At 43.1% G+C, this 16,295-nt stretch overlaps 1 protein-coding gene across 1 annotated transcript in view; it reads right to left on the bottom strand.

Moving 5' to 3' along the window:
- Nucleotides 1-16,295, bottom strand: part of RERE (arginine-glutamic acid dipeptide (RE) repeats) — a 151,711-nt gene that overhangs the window by 12,296 nt on the left and 123,120 nt on the right. The window contains 1 exon segment of the mRNA XM_010005252.1: nt 1,462-1,624. Coding sequence (XP_010003554.1) covers nt 1,462-1,624 — 163 coding nt within the window.

The following is a 16,295-nucleotide window of genomic DNA, read 5'->3' as shown; positions in this document are numbered from 1 at the left end:
AGTTTTCAAAAAGGGGAGAATTCTCTTCGGAGTTCTCTTTGGAGCAGCCCATTACAAGACTGCGAGCTAAAAAGCAACATCTAAACCACTGAACATCTGCAGACCTCACAAAAAACTGTATCTTACTTCATCTTCTGAAACAACTTAGGAGTAAATCCCTTCTTTTTGAGAGCACTGCACTTCTCTTGCACCACCACTATAAATTCACAATGAAACAGGTCTATAATTTGTCACAAGCAGAAAGCCCTGTGGCTTCTTTTGTTCACATCTTTAATTAGAAGGCAAGTCCTTGATGCAAGAATGCTGCTTTTCTCAAGGTTCCAAGAAGATATTTTGTAATTCAAGCAGGTTAGAGAGGCAGGAATTCTACAGTACTTGCCATCAGTGTTTGTCATCAACTTATTACTTGTCAAATTAACACAGGGTCCCATTTAATACCAGCAGCTGCCAGCACTACCATAATTTCTACATTAATTCTTGCAGGTGTTTAAACCCTGAAAGCAAAATTGACACCAGGCTGGAACTTGCTCTCTTCTTCTAAATTGATATTTTATTCTCATCCTGTAGCCAGATCCATATGGATGGGTCCTTCCAGCCACGTGCTCTGAAGTGCTGAGTATCTTGGATCAAGCTGTAGAGTCAAGAACCTCAATTCTTGTGCACACCGAAATTAGCAGTAAATCCATTTCAGCCAGGAGAAGCTAACAGCTCTTTCTTACTACCTCACTAACACCACCTTCAGAAATCTTCATCCTGCCTGCTCACCACATGCCCTTTCTGCCCCATATTAATAAGAGTCTGACAATTTCAGGCTTTCACACCCTCCCTTTTCTTTGGAAGGCACGTGAGTTGTGCTGGGTTTAGTTCACAGAATGACTTAAAAAGCCTTTACATAAGGATAAAATGTAATCCATCCATATGGATGCTACTAATCATAATCCTTTGCAATGCAGTACATTTCAGTGGTTTGGGTGACTATTCTTTGTTTAGACACTTCTGCTTCAGTCAGGGCCAATATTCTTCCAAGATGCATTAAGACCCAGCAGTGCTGGCTGCAGCACCCAGTCTGGGATCCAGCAGAAGGTGTGGGTCACCCAGTAAGGATCAAAAGGGTGTCATTCCAAAGGGACCAAGGGCTTCCTTCCCTTTGCATGTCCTAATTCCCATTAGTGTCACAAGCCTGGAAAAAATACAAAACAAAACCAAGAAAAGAGTAGGGAAATGTAGTACCAGAGCTATGTTTCCCTCTTTACAGGATGCTTTTATGCTCAAGAACTGCACAAAGCACTTGGTGATGAGAGCTGCCTCCCACATCCCAGTACAATGGCAGGGAACAGGAGAGGGCACCGGTCTCAAGTCCATCTCCTTGCTTCATTCACTCGAAGGTACAGCACCATTACATTCTTGTTGCTCCCTGGCATCTAAACAAAGATAAACGCATTGCTTTTAACTTCCACTTACAGAATTCACTGGAGGGGGGTCTGGAAGGAGTGTTGACTGGAGTGGAAGCAGTTCGAGTTTTAATCCTCCGAAACACAGCCTGTCTGCGGTGCCTGCGGTGGGCTCGAGAACTTGCTGCTTCAGGGGTTTTCTTCCAATAGTAATAGAAGGTGATTAGTTCTCCCTGCAAACACAGAAGGAGTATGTTAGAGGGGCGTGCAAATCTGACTTGTCAGCTTTTTCTCCTCCCTCCTGCTCTCTGTGTGTGCATGGATTTTTGTAAGAAGCTTCCTGATGTATTTCAGGCAGGCAAAAGGATTATTTTACATGAGACACACAAAAAAAAATCCCCACCTCATTATTTTTTTGTTCACTTTTGCAGCAAAGGAACAGAAGTAAATAAATTCCTTCTCACTTCTCCTCCACAAGAAGAGGCTGGGCAGTACACATCCAGCTTTCCACCTGAATGCTGCTGGTCCCAGCAGTTGGGAAGAGGGTGCCCTTGCCTTTGCCTTGCTGGCAAGCACCCTGTGGACACCTCTGCACAGCTCAGAAGGCACCACTTCCAGAGAGGTACCACCTTTCAGGGAGCTGTCAGAACAAATAACTGCTAAGAATACTCTGGTGTTTACAGCAAGAATAAGAGATACTGCCATTTTGTCAACCCACGCTCTAAGCACAGCTATTTTTAAACATTCCTGTTGAAGAAGCTGGAAGTAAAAAACTGTGTTTGACAAGAAGTCTATAGCCATAACTCAACCCAACTACAGTAAATTGTGTTTTAATTTGAATAGATATGCCCGCATCTAAATTAATTAAGCAGTAAAAAGAGCACACCTAGAGAAACAAGTGATAATTTTGCAGCATAATGAACCTGGCGCACATTCAAAAAGGGGAGCAGCTGCCATTCAAAGAGGGGGATGCAATGCCGAGCAGGAGAACAGCATGTGGTTTTAATCTCTTCTCTCTTACTTTGAAACCTCATCATTTCCTGGCAACTTGTCTGCCTCTGAGGTAGAAGGTGTTGTTGCTTTCAAGTTGCAAGAGAAAAACGGCAAAGTTCTAACCAGCCCCTTGAAAAATCAACATCAGAACAAACATACCTGAATTGCCCACAAAAAGGGCTGCTTTGAACTGCATTTTATGTGATCAAATAACCTCTCAGCCTTGCTCTCTCCGTGGGGAAATCCTGCAGCCTATTCTCAGGGCAGATCACTGCCTTAACTCTAATAAAGACACACCCTTAATCCAAACTCTCCCAAGGGCCTCAAAAAAGCAATTACAGCCAGAACTAACATCTGTACCACCAAAACACTTGGAAGACAAAAGGAGGATGTTGTTCTAGACATTAACTGCTGACATTTAAGACAGTTAAGAATTTTACCAATGCCTAATTTAAAAATAGAAACATCAGGGGGAAAAAAAAAAATAGAAACCACAACCACAACTTGGATTTCTGGCAATAGAATAGATGCATTTTTAATCTGCACTGCTGGGGCCTGGTATAGATGCTACTGATCTCCACAGACACCAACAATATTCACACCAAACTGTATTCAGACTAACTGTTGGTGAGGAAGAGACAGGAGTAAGTGGGAAAAATTAATCCTTACCTACAGAATTGTTGATTCAGAAGGACAAAAAGCCCACTACATTAAAAAAATAAATAAATTACTCTTTCCTCAAGAGAGTTTTAAAACTAAAATTGGTGCAGGCTGGCAATGAGCATTCAAACCATGGCAGATCTGGGAGGAACATGGAGTTCTGACACTCCGCACCCTGCCCTGCTGCTGTGTGTTCAACTGTACCTGTTTGCTTTAGAAATACCATTTTTCTTTGAATCCATTAAGCGGGCACAAAGTCCATCTGGCACAACTGTTTGTCAAACTGAGGCTCTGACCTGTGCCAGGAGGCAGACAAAGCTCTGCAGAAAAGCTTATGCAATGCTTTTCACAGGTAGGAACTCTGGCAAATGAAACCAGCCACATTTTACCTAGAAATGCATTTATATCAAATCTGAGGTGTCAGCACTAAGGACTAAGTCAGTAAATCCCCTGTCTTTATGTCAGTGAATTAATGTGTACTCTGACATATGGCAACAGAAGAGTGCAAACCAATCTGTTTTCCTCTCATCATAAAATAGGAAATGAGAACCTATTTGAGCTCTGTTTACACATCACAGTCCTATCAGGTCCCGAGGGAAGCTTAACAACTTCTACATGCACCACGTCATAAACCAAACTTTAAAAAAAGAAATGGTGTTGATTTTTAAAAAAACACTGCATGATAATAATTTCTTCCCCCTGAGACTCTCCCAAAACTGCTACCACAACTGCATGCACATAAAGATGAAATAGAAGTTTATTCAAAAACGAGTTTTACCCCATCTGTGAAATCTTGATAAATTAAAAGACTAAAAAATGTTCCCTACTTTGAATTGATGATCAGGCTGCACAGCTCCATGACTCAGTAAATGACTCAACTTTCTGACAAAGAGGGAGAAGTCAAGAGAGGAAGCACAGGCAGAGAGTGTTAATGTTCTATGGATACACACAGGTTAGAGATGTACTACACTGAAAATAATTCCATGCCAGATCTTATTAGCTGCCTGGCTATCCAATATTATATTGTCTACCTAAAGGATTAAATGCTGGAGTGGAGGGAGCCTGGAAGGATCAGGAGCATCACACTGGTGACTGCACGGGTGGCAGAGGTTGGGCACAAAGGAGCAGTCAGGACAGCTTTGGTTCCACTAACAGGGAGTAAAAACAGCTTCCAGCTTCACTGCAAGTGAAACCAAATTAACTTTAATCCAACATGCATAGTGTGCCTGCTGAAACCCTGCACATAAATTCAGGGAACAAAAGCTGTTGGAGAAATCAATAGCCTCCTGAAACATTAACACCGGCAAGCATTGATCAAAAGGCCCCTTTACAAAAGGCAGCCTTGCAAATTAGCTGCTGTTTTTGCTTGCAAGCAAACAGAAAAGCATAAACGCTGCTGACATGAATGGCCTGTAATGATCACTTTGTTCCTGGCGATCTCCCCTCACCACAAACACATCCCACATCCCTGCGCTGTGCCTGCCAGGAGCGGGACGCGCTGAGCTCTGCTGCCTGCTCACTGGGGCAGGGCTGGGAGCAGCTGCTCTGGATCCCATTTTCTGGGTAGCAGGTCTGAGCCCAGGGGAATAGCTCTAACCTAACAACATGCAAATGTACTGGATGTCTCCTTGGAAGTTTTTTTGTGCCAGGAACCGGGTATAGCTAGTGACACACACACAAAAGTCACACAAGTTAAAGCGGACGGAACCCTCCTTCCTTCCATCATCGTACTTGTGCAACTCAAGAGTGACATTTCCCCCATTGCCAAACCTCAGAGAGAATTTAAGGCAGGGGTGAAACCACTGAAACAATTTCTGCCTGTGATGAGGTCTCTCGCTGATGGGGGAAAGAGAAACTCAAGGCTTGCAAGTGAACTCCAGGGAGGGCTGAACCTGCTGCCCGAAACTCTGACCCTGTTCATCCCCCTCTGATCCAGGTCAGTGGCCTGAGGAGCACAGGCTCTCTGAAGTCAGGAGGAGACTCGTTCCTGTCCTTCTTTTGCCACATGCACCATCCAAGCGTTTCCCAGCAGCCTATTCTCTTCCCTGCACCAGATCAATTCCAGTAAGGAACAGCTTTTTCCATCAGTGTGGGGAGTAAATTAACTTCTCTCCCAATCTTACTTGTTCCCAGTAACAGCCTCCCCCACACTCCATACACCCCAGCTCTCTTCTGCAAACCCAACTCCATTTTTCTATGTTAACATCTGATTAACTGTCCCAAGCAATTTATCAAATACATATAGAGCAAAATGAGAAGCACTGTTAAAGCTTTTAATGCCACCTTTTCTTAAGGACACCTACTTTCCCATTACTGAAGTTCCACAAGGAACAGGGGCTGTGCTCTTCACTAAAAACCACGGTTCACCTTTCATCAATTTTGAAATACATCCAGAGCTCACGACTGCTCAAATCTTTTGCCTTCTCCTGCTAAGGCCATTTCACCCCATATTGTGGCTTCATCTCCTCTTAGCTCTGTTCTAGGGATTATTTTTAAAGAGAAAGAAAATGGTTTGGATCCACTCCCGCTGGAATTTACAACCATTTCTCTGCAATTCAGCTCCGGAGGCTGAGCTGTGCCCAACAGCCCAGATCCTCCCCAGCCCAGCACACTCCAGCTTGCACAGCACAGGCCACCTGCATTTATTAGGAGATGAATTCCTTGGCACGTGGCACCCTCCTCTTACCTCTCTCACCCTTTTCAACCATCTATCCCACCCATATTTTTTTGCAGCTCCATCAAGCTCTCCAAACCACATCACCAGGACAGGCTTTCACTAACAAGCCAACCCAGCACCAGTTAAGTGCTGCATGCCCTGGTTTCTCACTTCTTATCAGTAGTTTTCAAATGTAAAGTACACAATACAAGCTGTGCCCCATGTTTGTGTTTAGTCTTGCCTTGGGTAAACACAGGATTAACTCCGTGGATGCAGTTCTGGATTTGAGAAGCTTTGACAGCCCTGCTGCAGCAAAGGCTGCTCCCGTGGAAGCCAATCACACAAACACATCAGCTTACCTTCAAGTATCTGTTATGGTATAACAGAGTGAGCACACATAATAATTGCTGTTTAATTTCCCCAGAGCCCAGCTCTGCCAGGGAACAAAAAAAAAAATAAATGTGGAGGAGGGGAACAGCTTTACAGTAATTACACAGAAAAGGTAAATGACAACTCTCTTCAGTAGCTATAAACCAGTCGTGGCAGACCAGAGGGGAACAGATTGTCCAGCTGGGGTCTTAATGAATTCACAATCTTTCTGGAATGCCTCAAGATTTTATTAAGTCAACTCAATTTAGCTAATGCTCCCTATTACTGAAGTCCTGTGGTAAAACCACTGTCTCCTGTGCCTCCCTCCTCCTCTGAATCCCCTGGCTTTAACAGCCTTGGTTACAACATCTGCTCAAATGCCTGCAATGCCAAGGGGCATCTCAAGAAAATGGACTCTACCTGCACAGTGTTGTACAGGGGGAGCTTTATAGTTCATACATTTGGCACAGACCAGTGTATTCCTGCCTGTCATCTCCACAGTGCTTCCTGGAACTCCACAGAACCAGCCAGAATATTCACAGAATCACAGAATGTGTGGGATTGGAAGGGACCTTTAAAAATCATCTAGTCCAGCCCTCCCTGTGCAGTGCACAGGGACCTTTTTAACTTGACCAGGTTGCTCAGAGCCTGGTTAAGCTTGACCTTGAACGTTTCCAGGGACGGGGCCTCCACCACCTCTCTGAGCAACCTGTGTCAGTGCTTCACCACCCTCATGGTAAAGAATGTTTTCCTTATATCCAATCTGAATCCAGTTTAAGGCCATAATGCCAGAAACTGCAAGTCTGGGAGACTAAATTGAAGGTATTGGTCGCTCCACCATAATACAAGAAGCAGAAATGTCTGCAGACAGGCCAGCATAAATCCTCTGACCTGAACAGCTCTGCCCAGCACATCAGGGGATAAACAGGACAATGAGGGAAGAGCATTGCAGGGCTCTTGTCATCAACTGATATCCAGGAAGAAAATCTGAAACTCTTATCTTGGGCTAAACAAGTTTAAAGCACTGAAAACAGGCAGCAGGGAAAATAAAAACCAGTTACATGCAGCTCACAGGAGCCTCACCCAGTTTTACCATTTCCAGCTCGGTCTTCACGCCTCTGCCAGCTCTGACAAATAGGTTTACACATGTTCTAATCAAGCAATAAGTCTCAGCAGCTTGCTTAGAAGCACTGATTAATGTCCACCTTGGGTGCACAGGAACACTGCATAATCTGAAACATTACTGAAATTTTAAGAGAGGCTTTTAAAAACGAAGCAGTATTTTACTAACACTACAAACAAACCCACAACATTAAAAATCGTGGGATCCTCTCTGGGGAGTATCCTGCAGGTCTCAGTTCTCCAGCATATTTTCAAGGTATAGGTGTTTTATCCAGCAGTTCCTCTAGCCATTTATTATCTTTTAGATGGCAACACAGCCTTCTCTCCCTGGTCTCTGCTAGAAACTCTACCTACAATTTTGGCAGAAGAGTGGCTGTCCCAATAGTCTGTTTCCTTGTTCAGCAAACAAGGTTTCATTTTTTATTTGAAACTCTTTGCAAAACAGGATGGCCAAATGGGAATCAAGAGAGGATAGAAGATAAAAGGAGGTCTAAGTGGGTATAGAAGAAACCCAGGCTAACTCTTTGGGTTGCTATGCTGTCAGTTCATCCCCCAATACAGGAACAGTCACAGAATTTCTTAGGAATCCAGTCGAGACTCCAGCTGTATTTCCTGGGTTTAATTTTGTTGTTGAAAAAGGCTGCAATAAGATAGAGCTTTATAATCGTCTCTGCTAAATAAGCAGGGACTAGAGGAAGAGCAAGCCTTTATCTCCTACAAATTATGCTTTTGTTTCAACAGCTGACACAGGCCTGTGATACAACAGGTCATAAGGGAACAGGGTCACCCCTGATAGTGCTGCAACAATTTTGAAACCTGAAGATTTCACTCCAAAGTCTCTAAAGTAGCCAAGAGACAAAAACAATTCCATTTTTCTTATTACCTAAACACACAGATCACTTCTGTAACTCTCCCAAGAGAGTATCTTTGCCCTCATTCACAGGTAATTAAAAAAAAACACAACCACACAACAAAAAAACATAATGACTGAGGGCAAACTGAACTCAATTCTTAGAAGAAAATTATGGATGGGAACTGCAAGTGGCAAGAGACAGTCATGGAATCACTATTAGAAAAGAGGCAGTGAACAGGGACTGCAAAGTGGGGAGAAAATAGGAAACAAATAGACACCACACGTTGTAAATAACCTCTCATTTGAACCAAACATTTATCTGCAGCAACACAGTAACCCTCAACCATTGTAGAGCATCTTCCTTTTGATGACAAAGTCAATGAAGTATTTACAACTCCAGGCTCAGCACATCCTTTTAAAGTTTTATAGGGTATAGAAACAAAGAGACAGAAGATTTATAAATTGGCCAAGATCAATCCTGTGTGAGAAGTACAGCTGTAGTGATTAACCTCAAACTATGTGAACAGCTCCACCAGTGACAGGCTCTAAAATTCTTTCAGAATTCAAACCCAGGCCTACAGAACAGGCTCGTCCATCCTTACTAGGCACAGCACCAAGGCTTTTCCTCAACAGCTCAGCTTTCCTTTTGTCCTCAGTACAAGCCGTCTTTTTTTTTTTTTCTTTCTTTCAATTGGACATTCTTGTTTTACTCCTACCACTTGATTTTATGGTTTCAGCAAACCCCAGAGAAATCTAAGCATGTCCACAGCCTGAAAAAAACCCACCAATAACATGTTTCTGTACCACATCTAACTCTCAAATTTAATGTAGGTCATTTTCTAACATTTTCCAGTGTTTGTAATTAAGGTTGCATAGACTGGTAGGAAGATAATTAGGGTATCATGGAACATACTCTTGCTTTCTGTTCCACCCAAACAATCCTTTTTTATTTTTCATTTTTAGGGATTTAAGCACCAGGTTTAACAGTCCTGCAGAAACAAACACATCACTAGCTAGGGCATCATTTTAAGCCTCAGCCCCAGTTAAAAGCTGCTGACCCTCTCTCCAGCTGTACATCCTGTCAGAATGAAAAGAAAAGCTTTTGTAATTAAGGCTTCTTCCTCAGGAGACTCCTCTTTGTTAATCAACAGAGTTCCTAATCCCCATAGGAACTCACAGGCTGTTGGCTGCATCCATTATTAATTATTAGAGCCTATCTTTAATAGTGTCACTGATAGTTCTCTGGGACTGTGTAACCACCAGGTACACCCCACAGGACTCTCCAGCACTTCAGCAATTAAGAGGTTATCAAAACAGTGAAGGAGTTAAGAACCTGCTTACTTTATACACGTTTGTCAAGGATTTATTTTCTGCACAGCTCCCCATGCCAACTTATATTACCAAATTTCCGAGGTTAGAAATCCTGATTTGCTTGGCCACTTTTAACTCAAATATTTAACATTTTCTTTTCCCCATCCTCATCTCCCCACACACCTCGACCAGTCTCTGCTCAGTCTGCACCACAGGGGGGTCTCCCAGCCCAGCAGAGCCCAGTTTCTCAGCACTGCTGGGATGTTTCCCCCAACACAGAGCACTAACTGCTCCATGCAGACAGAGCCTGCAGAAGGTAATTTATCCCCTGTGGAGCTTGGGCATCTCTCTCCCCACTGAGGCACAGGCTGGCCCATCCTGCAGGCTCCTTCCAACCCATTTCTTCTCCCTGGCAAATGCAAATATTCAGCTTTTTTCCCTTACCACTTACATCCTGGTGCCCAAAGCACTATCCCTAACAAAATGCACATGGCCCAGGTGAATTAAGCACAGTGTAGTTCTGAAGAACAGAGATGAAATGGTTCTGCAAAGATGGAAGAAGTTCCTGTTTTCTGGAGCCAGCAATCCTTTCATTCCATTTTACAACCCACATCAAAGTCCTGGGGCTTGCAGCTGTTCCATGCAACATCTTTCACTGCCAGCCTCTTCTTAACTAGAAGTTCTCAATACTGAAGCTCACACATCAGGACAAGAAGGAGCATGGGATAAATACCCAGATAAATTGAACACAAAGTATCCAGAAAAGCTTCCCGAGCAGGGCTCACTGTAGCCTGCATGGGATGAGGTCTTTTCTCCTTCCTGTATGTTTTTCCATCAATTCCATTTACATTGAAAATTTAGCAGCACAATCTAAGAAATAGGATTTTCTCAATGAAGGTCCGAAGCACTGAAACATCACCCCTTTAACTGCACTTTCTTTTTGTACTAGCTCAATAATTAAGTTTCTCAGTTGCATATTGCTAGAGTTCAGGTGTGGGACAAGAAAACCATTTCACTGCTATTGGCTACATCACACTCATCCCTTTCTCCATGCCTATAATACATCACATTTTCACTATTTTAAAGCAAAGGTTTCGGTGGTGGTTTATGTGGGTGTGTATATGAGAGAGAAGCAAGCCATAAAGCAGTTAAAACCATCACTCTCCATCCCGTAAACATTCTTCTATTTATCTGCCTTTCATTACATGCACAATCTTATTATCTCTGCACATCCTCAAAGCGACAGCATCAGGGTCACCCTATAAAATATACATCAGCAATGTTACATATAATGACTGAAGCGAGAAGAAAAATGAAAGATGGGAGGAGTGGAACACTGCAGGATGTTTTAAAGGGATCATCAGTTATATCTATGCATTTCCTGAGGTGATAATGGAATGGCAGTGGCTGGGGGGGGAAATCCATTTTTGAGCCTGGAAAAGGACTGTTAAGGAAAAGATGTTTTTGTACTGGCAGCGTGTAATGGCTGCCAGAAAATGAAAAAGGTTCCTTCAACCACAGCAGCTCCTCTATTGTATGGATTCTATAAAGGGCTTGAAAATTATATCAAGTACAATCAGCTGCTCAAACCAAGCAAAAAAAACATATTGACAGGCTTTGGCAATTTCATCTCCAACTAGAGCACTTTCTGTTGTGGTTTGCATGTCAACTTCAATTAATTTAAAGGAAAGGCTAATTTGTGTATGTGCATGTGTGTGCAGAAAGTGCCCACACAAGGACAGCAGCATTTTCTACTTTCATCATTTTCATTTAAACAACGTATTAAAAATGTAATTTTGCCTTTTTTTCAGCAGGGAAATCAATCCTCCTGCAGCTCAGCAAGGTACACACATCCTCATTTGTTTTCCAATTCTGCACAAGTGAAATTAGGCTTGTAATTATTAAAGAAGCTTTACTGCTTTTAAACAATTTTTTATTATTCCATTATGAGAATTTTACAAATAGATTCAAACCATACTTGTCAAAACGTTTTCCATCTTCTAATTGTTAGCTTTATCTGCTCTGTTAGATGGCTACTTCACAGCAATAATCCAAGTTGGTATTTAAAATAATGCAATTCCAGTTAATTGTCACTTATAATCAACACCCTGCATTACTGCAGCACTGGATGCCTCAGGCTCACTGGACTGACTGAAGGGATGACAGAAAATACTGCCTTTGAGCTCATCAGAATCAGAAAGGTTTTCTCTCACTAGAATATTGGGGAGGGGCAATAAAAGAACCCACTCACACTCATTAGCTAGAACAGACACAGCTCAGCAAATTCCCCTGCAGCTCAGCTGGAAATTCACCCCACGGTAAGATGGATGACATTTTGCTGATCTGAAAAGATTATTTCAAATGGTTAAGTGCTGACATCTTGCACTGCAAGTTCCTGGCTCAACCCACCTGAGAAGACAGGTTAAACCTTAAGAGTCTCTTAAGATTTAAAAGAAGTTTCTAGCTACCCTCCCAGCTCCAGTTTATAAGTCACCCACCAGGCCATGAGCAGGCAAGTGTTTCATGCTGAACAGACTGCATTATTCACCACTTCTGGGGCACCTTGCAGGATCTGGCAAAAAGTTCCTACCCCCAAGTCACTGCAGCTTCTCTGTAATAGTCAAATGTGTAAATCTGACAACATTTCATGGCCCACCAAGGACTGTCTTCCTGTTCATTATAGCTAGTACTTGTTAGTTGCCTTGTAGGAAACTCTCTCATGTCTTCCCTGGGTTAAGGTAGAATATATTATATTACCAGGTTTCAAAACAAATCTGATTCTTGCTATATTCTATTCTTGGAATCTGATGTCATTCTCAGAGGCAGTTCATTCCCATTATGTCAGGTAGGTGTGGTTTTTTTCACCCTTATTCCTTTGGAGAGGTGTTTTTTTTTTTGCCTTGAGGTTAAGAACACAGATTGTCTGCACTGTGCTCTCCAATCCTAGCCCCATTTCTTTTTGGGCAGGCAGTGGTCACTGAGAAGATACCACAAGAACAAGGAAACAAAAAAACCCCAAATAAATAAGTACAGGGAAGTTCTGAAAGTTTCACCAGATTTTCCTGTTTTCATAGGGCAAGAAGAGCTGAAAGGTAGGGTGGGAATCAGCCATTTGCTTCTCAAATGTCTCATTCTGTAACTGCTTTTATTGAAATACAGAAATAAGAATTAAAGTCCACTTAGCTCTGAAACAATCCCCAGCAATGAAACCTTTGCCACCAGCAGCAGGGTTTCAGGCTGCTGTGTCTGCAGGCTGACCTGCATTCCACAGTCCAGAGGAACAGATGTTTTAGGTTTTCCATAAACATCTGTGATGAATCAGACCAAGCCTGGCTTGTCCAATGTAAGCATTATCCTCCCTGACAGCTTCCTCCCTTTGCAGGCTCAGGACCTATAGGGGAGCTGTTGAGTTTCCACTGTTAGTTATTAAGTCATGTTAAAAAACACCAGCGTTCAGAAAACACTGAAAATGACACAGGAGGCAGCAAACCTCACAACAGAATCCTTGCTGCTAATGAGGGGAGTCAAGATGCAATCACCTGGAAACAGAAAAACTTCCCATCCCTTTCTGATTGCAGAAATCCTCCAAGTCCTCCCAACTGACTATTTCATGATTAAAACTATGAATGCCCCCAATTCCATGCTGATGACAGCTCCAATTTCACCTCTTAATAAAGAATCCTCTACCACAGGATGTCCAACACCAGAACAAGCCAAAGAGGAAGAAAGCCATCCATTTTACACCTGTAAAACAGCAAATAAACTCATACAAACCACCAAGTTTATGTGTATTCACACACCACACAAACAGGGGCTTAAGGAGGACAGGATCCTCCTGCCCCCACCATCCAGTCCGAGTTAGGGGCAAAGCTACAAACTTGCAAACAAACTCTCAGTCAGGCATCCCTTGTTAAGCCTTGATTTTAAACAGACTTTGCTCCTCTCAGATCTGCCCCCTGAGCAGCTGTTTTCCTTTTACTGCTCTCCAAGAATATTTCTCTAAACCAGTAGATTTTCTAGATTAAGTGTGGAGGGTTGAGGGGCACTTAAAGTGTCTTCCTGTTTATCAGAGCCATGTATGAAAAGAGGAATATTGAAGTAGGACATGAAGCAACCCCCCCAAACCATGAAAAACTGCCACGTAAGCTGCTTATCCCTCCGTTTTTGTTGCTTCCCTCCAGCCTCAAATTCTTTCTGTCAGGAAAAAAATCCTTAGCAAGCAAAACTGAGCTAAAAGACAATGGTAAGTGTTGTAAAGCAGTGTTAGAAAGACCAGTTCATTGTAGCTTACTATAATACCTACACAGTGAGCTCAAAAGTGAAAGAAATTGCTAATTCTTCACAGTTCTGTTCCACCCCTGGAGTCTCCTGCAAGCATTAATCCTGGCTGCTCCCTTGGGAAGTGAATCTGACCCCCACTTGACAATTAGGGTTAAGAAATAAAAAGGTGCCAACAATTTGGGGCCTGGTTTAGGCCTCTGACTCCTGAAGTCTTGCAAATAACCTTAGGGTGAGCTCAGAGATGCAATGGGGCTGCTTCCATCCCTCCTGCCCTCCCTGCCCAGCGCCCAAATCCACAGCAGGGAGTCAGGACAGGTGACAGAGCTGCCACAGCTCTTTTTACAGAGGGTGCTAACTTAAAATGTCATATATTTCACTTTGTACTGTCAACTGCACTGAAGCAGTGGGCTCATTTTTACCTTTCTGTCATGTCCACTACAGGGTTGCTAACCTCTGATTTAAGAGCCATAAAGCAGGAAGAGAAAAGAAGCAGGATGGAACAGGGAAATTAAGGCAATACTATTTTTCATCAATCCAAACAGCAACTCAGAGATGGGAGTAAAGCCATGAGATTTGATTCCTCCTCAGTAGACAAGCTAATCTTTTAATAGCCATGTCTCACAAGTTGGGCAAATTTCAGATTCTGACCCACTGGATGACATGAAGCAGCTGCATGATCCAAAAAAGCATCTTCATCTCTCTGGCTCTGCACAATACCTGTTACACAGAATTGTGGCTCCACATGCAGTTATCCACCACGGGGAGAGAAGAGCCATTAAAGCAAAAGGGCAGTATTGGCAAAAGCACAAATGGCTATAGACCTTATGAGCTTTAATATAAAGTTTGATCCACTCATGAAAGGGATTTGAGAGACGGTTGCCTGTAACAACAGAACTTGAGCTTCAGCAATCCCCCAGGCTTGTTCTGGCTCTGCATTCTTATGCCAGAGGAAAAAGAAGTGCAGATCCCAGGAAAGCTGTCAAGCAAGGGCACTGCCCTGCTATACTGCCAGTCTGCCACTGACTGGGCATCTCAGAGCAGTCTGACAAGCTTATTCTAGAGCTGCCTTTCTGCTCCCCTGAAACCCTTCTCTGTTTCACTTCACTACCTGAGAAAAGCTCCACTCGCTCCTGTAAACAAGGTCAGGTTCTTTTCCCTCTTCATAGGTGTCTGGCTTGTTTGCCTTTACCTGCCTTCCTGAGTTCTACAAGTTAAGTGGAGAACAAGACAGTTTCTGATGAACAGGAATAAAATGTCATTTTTTTCCCAATCAGCAATCTTATGAATATTAAGATGAAGACTGCTTCCTTGTACTGCTTCATGAGATATTAAAACCTGTGTCACCAGTCCCTCCCAGTGATGCTTGACAGCTCCTGCTGCTCCACACTTAGCCTGGTCCTGCACCCTCACCCATCCCACCCCTCCACTGCCCTGACCTGCTCCTCCCCAGAGTCTACACACACTGCAGAGTCCCACTCCAGCTGCATCAGTAAGAGCTCAGAAATTCTTTACTGTTACAGTCAGACTGTGCCAACATGCCTTGGAAACACCAACTGACTGATCTGATATTCCTTAGGCCATCATTTATTCCCCCTGACACCATTTATTCCCTACTACCATGTCCAACAGGCAGAGCATGCTGATGCCTACCACTAGGCAGCGTGAGGGATTGTTTTAATTAGAGTCTTGTGCTCAACACAGCAACCAAGGTGTCAGAAACCAAGAGAGCCACTTTAATTAAGAACTTCAACACAAGAAAAAAAGAGGTTATAACAATACTTGTTGGCCTCCTTTGAGAGAAGTGAAGCCTACTACTGTACATTCATACCTGTGTGCCTCTTAAAAAGATACTCCATTATTAACTGGTTATGTTTCTGAGATTCTTGGAATATAAATCTTCTTACCTTCACCAGAGGGCAACCTATATGCTGCACTATCTGCAAGTAAAACTTATCACAGAAGCATCCTGCCCTTTAAATGAGACATATCCATCCCCATTAGCCACCAAAATTCCCTATTGCATTTTTTTTCCCTAAACTTTTGTTTTTCTGAAATCCTCTGCCTTCTTCAATTGCTTCCTAATGGTGACTGGCAAAGCCACTAGCAAACCAGCCCTGAGGGTGCACATCTTAACTAGAGTGGTGCCACACAGGAAGCTTTACTTGAAGATCCATCTGCACTTCCATGGTGAATCTGAAAAGGCATGAGAGACAGAATTTGAACACACTACTGCAGAAAAAATTCCCATCAAGATGGTAGCAGCAAACAGAACTGCAGCTGCAAACTCCACCTGCACCTTGAAGCACCTACTTTGCAGTAAGGCTGTTCTCCCAGCTAGGGCTTCCAGCCTGAACTTGGTCTGCCACATTACTTTCATTTTTAGTGGCTGAGATATTATCCTATTTCACAGAACTTGGGAGAGAGACCAGTCAAGACAGAAGAGAAAGCCCACAAAAGAAGAAGATGAAGTCAGTTTTCTCTTCACAACACTAACTTCTGGTCTGTCAAATTATCGTTCTGGCCTCCCTTCAGACTTTTTCTTCCCCCTCTAAAACCAGAAAGGCTAGAACTTCCTACCAGGGGCAGTGGCTGAGCACCCAGGACACACAGAACCCTGCAGTGCTTCCTGGCAGGGTCTAGGGAAAGCGGGGGGGAAGAT

The sequence above is a fragment of the Chaetura pelagica genome, unplaced genomic scaffold, assembly GCF_000747805.2.
Source record: "Chaetura pelagica isolate M959 unplaced genomic scaffold, ChaPel_1.0 scaffold159, whole genome shotgun sequence".
NCBI lineage: Eukaryota > Metazoa > Chordata > Aves > Apodiformes > Apodidae > Chaetura > Chaetura pelagica.
This window is presented reverse-complemented; position numbering and strand designations above follow the sequence as displayed.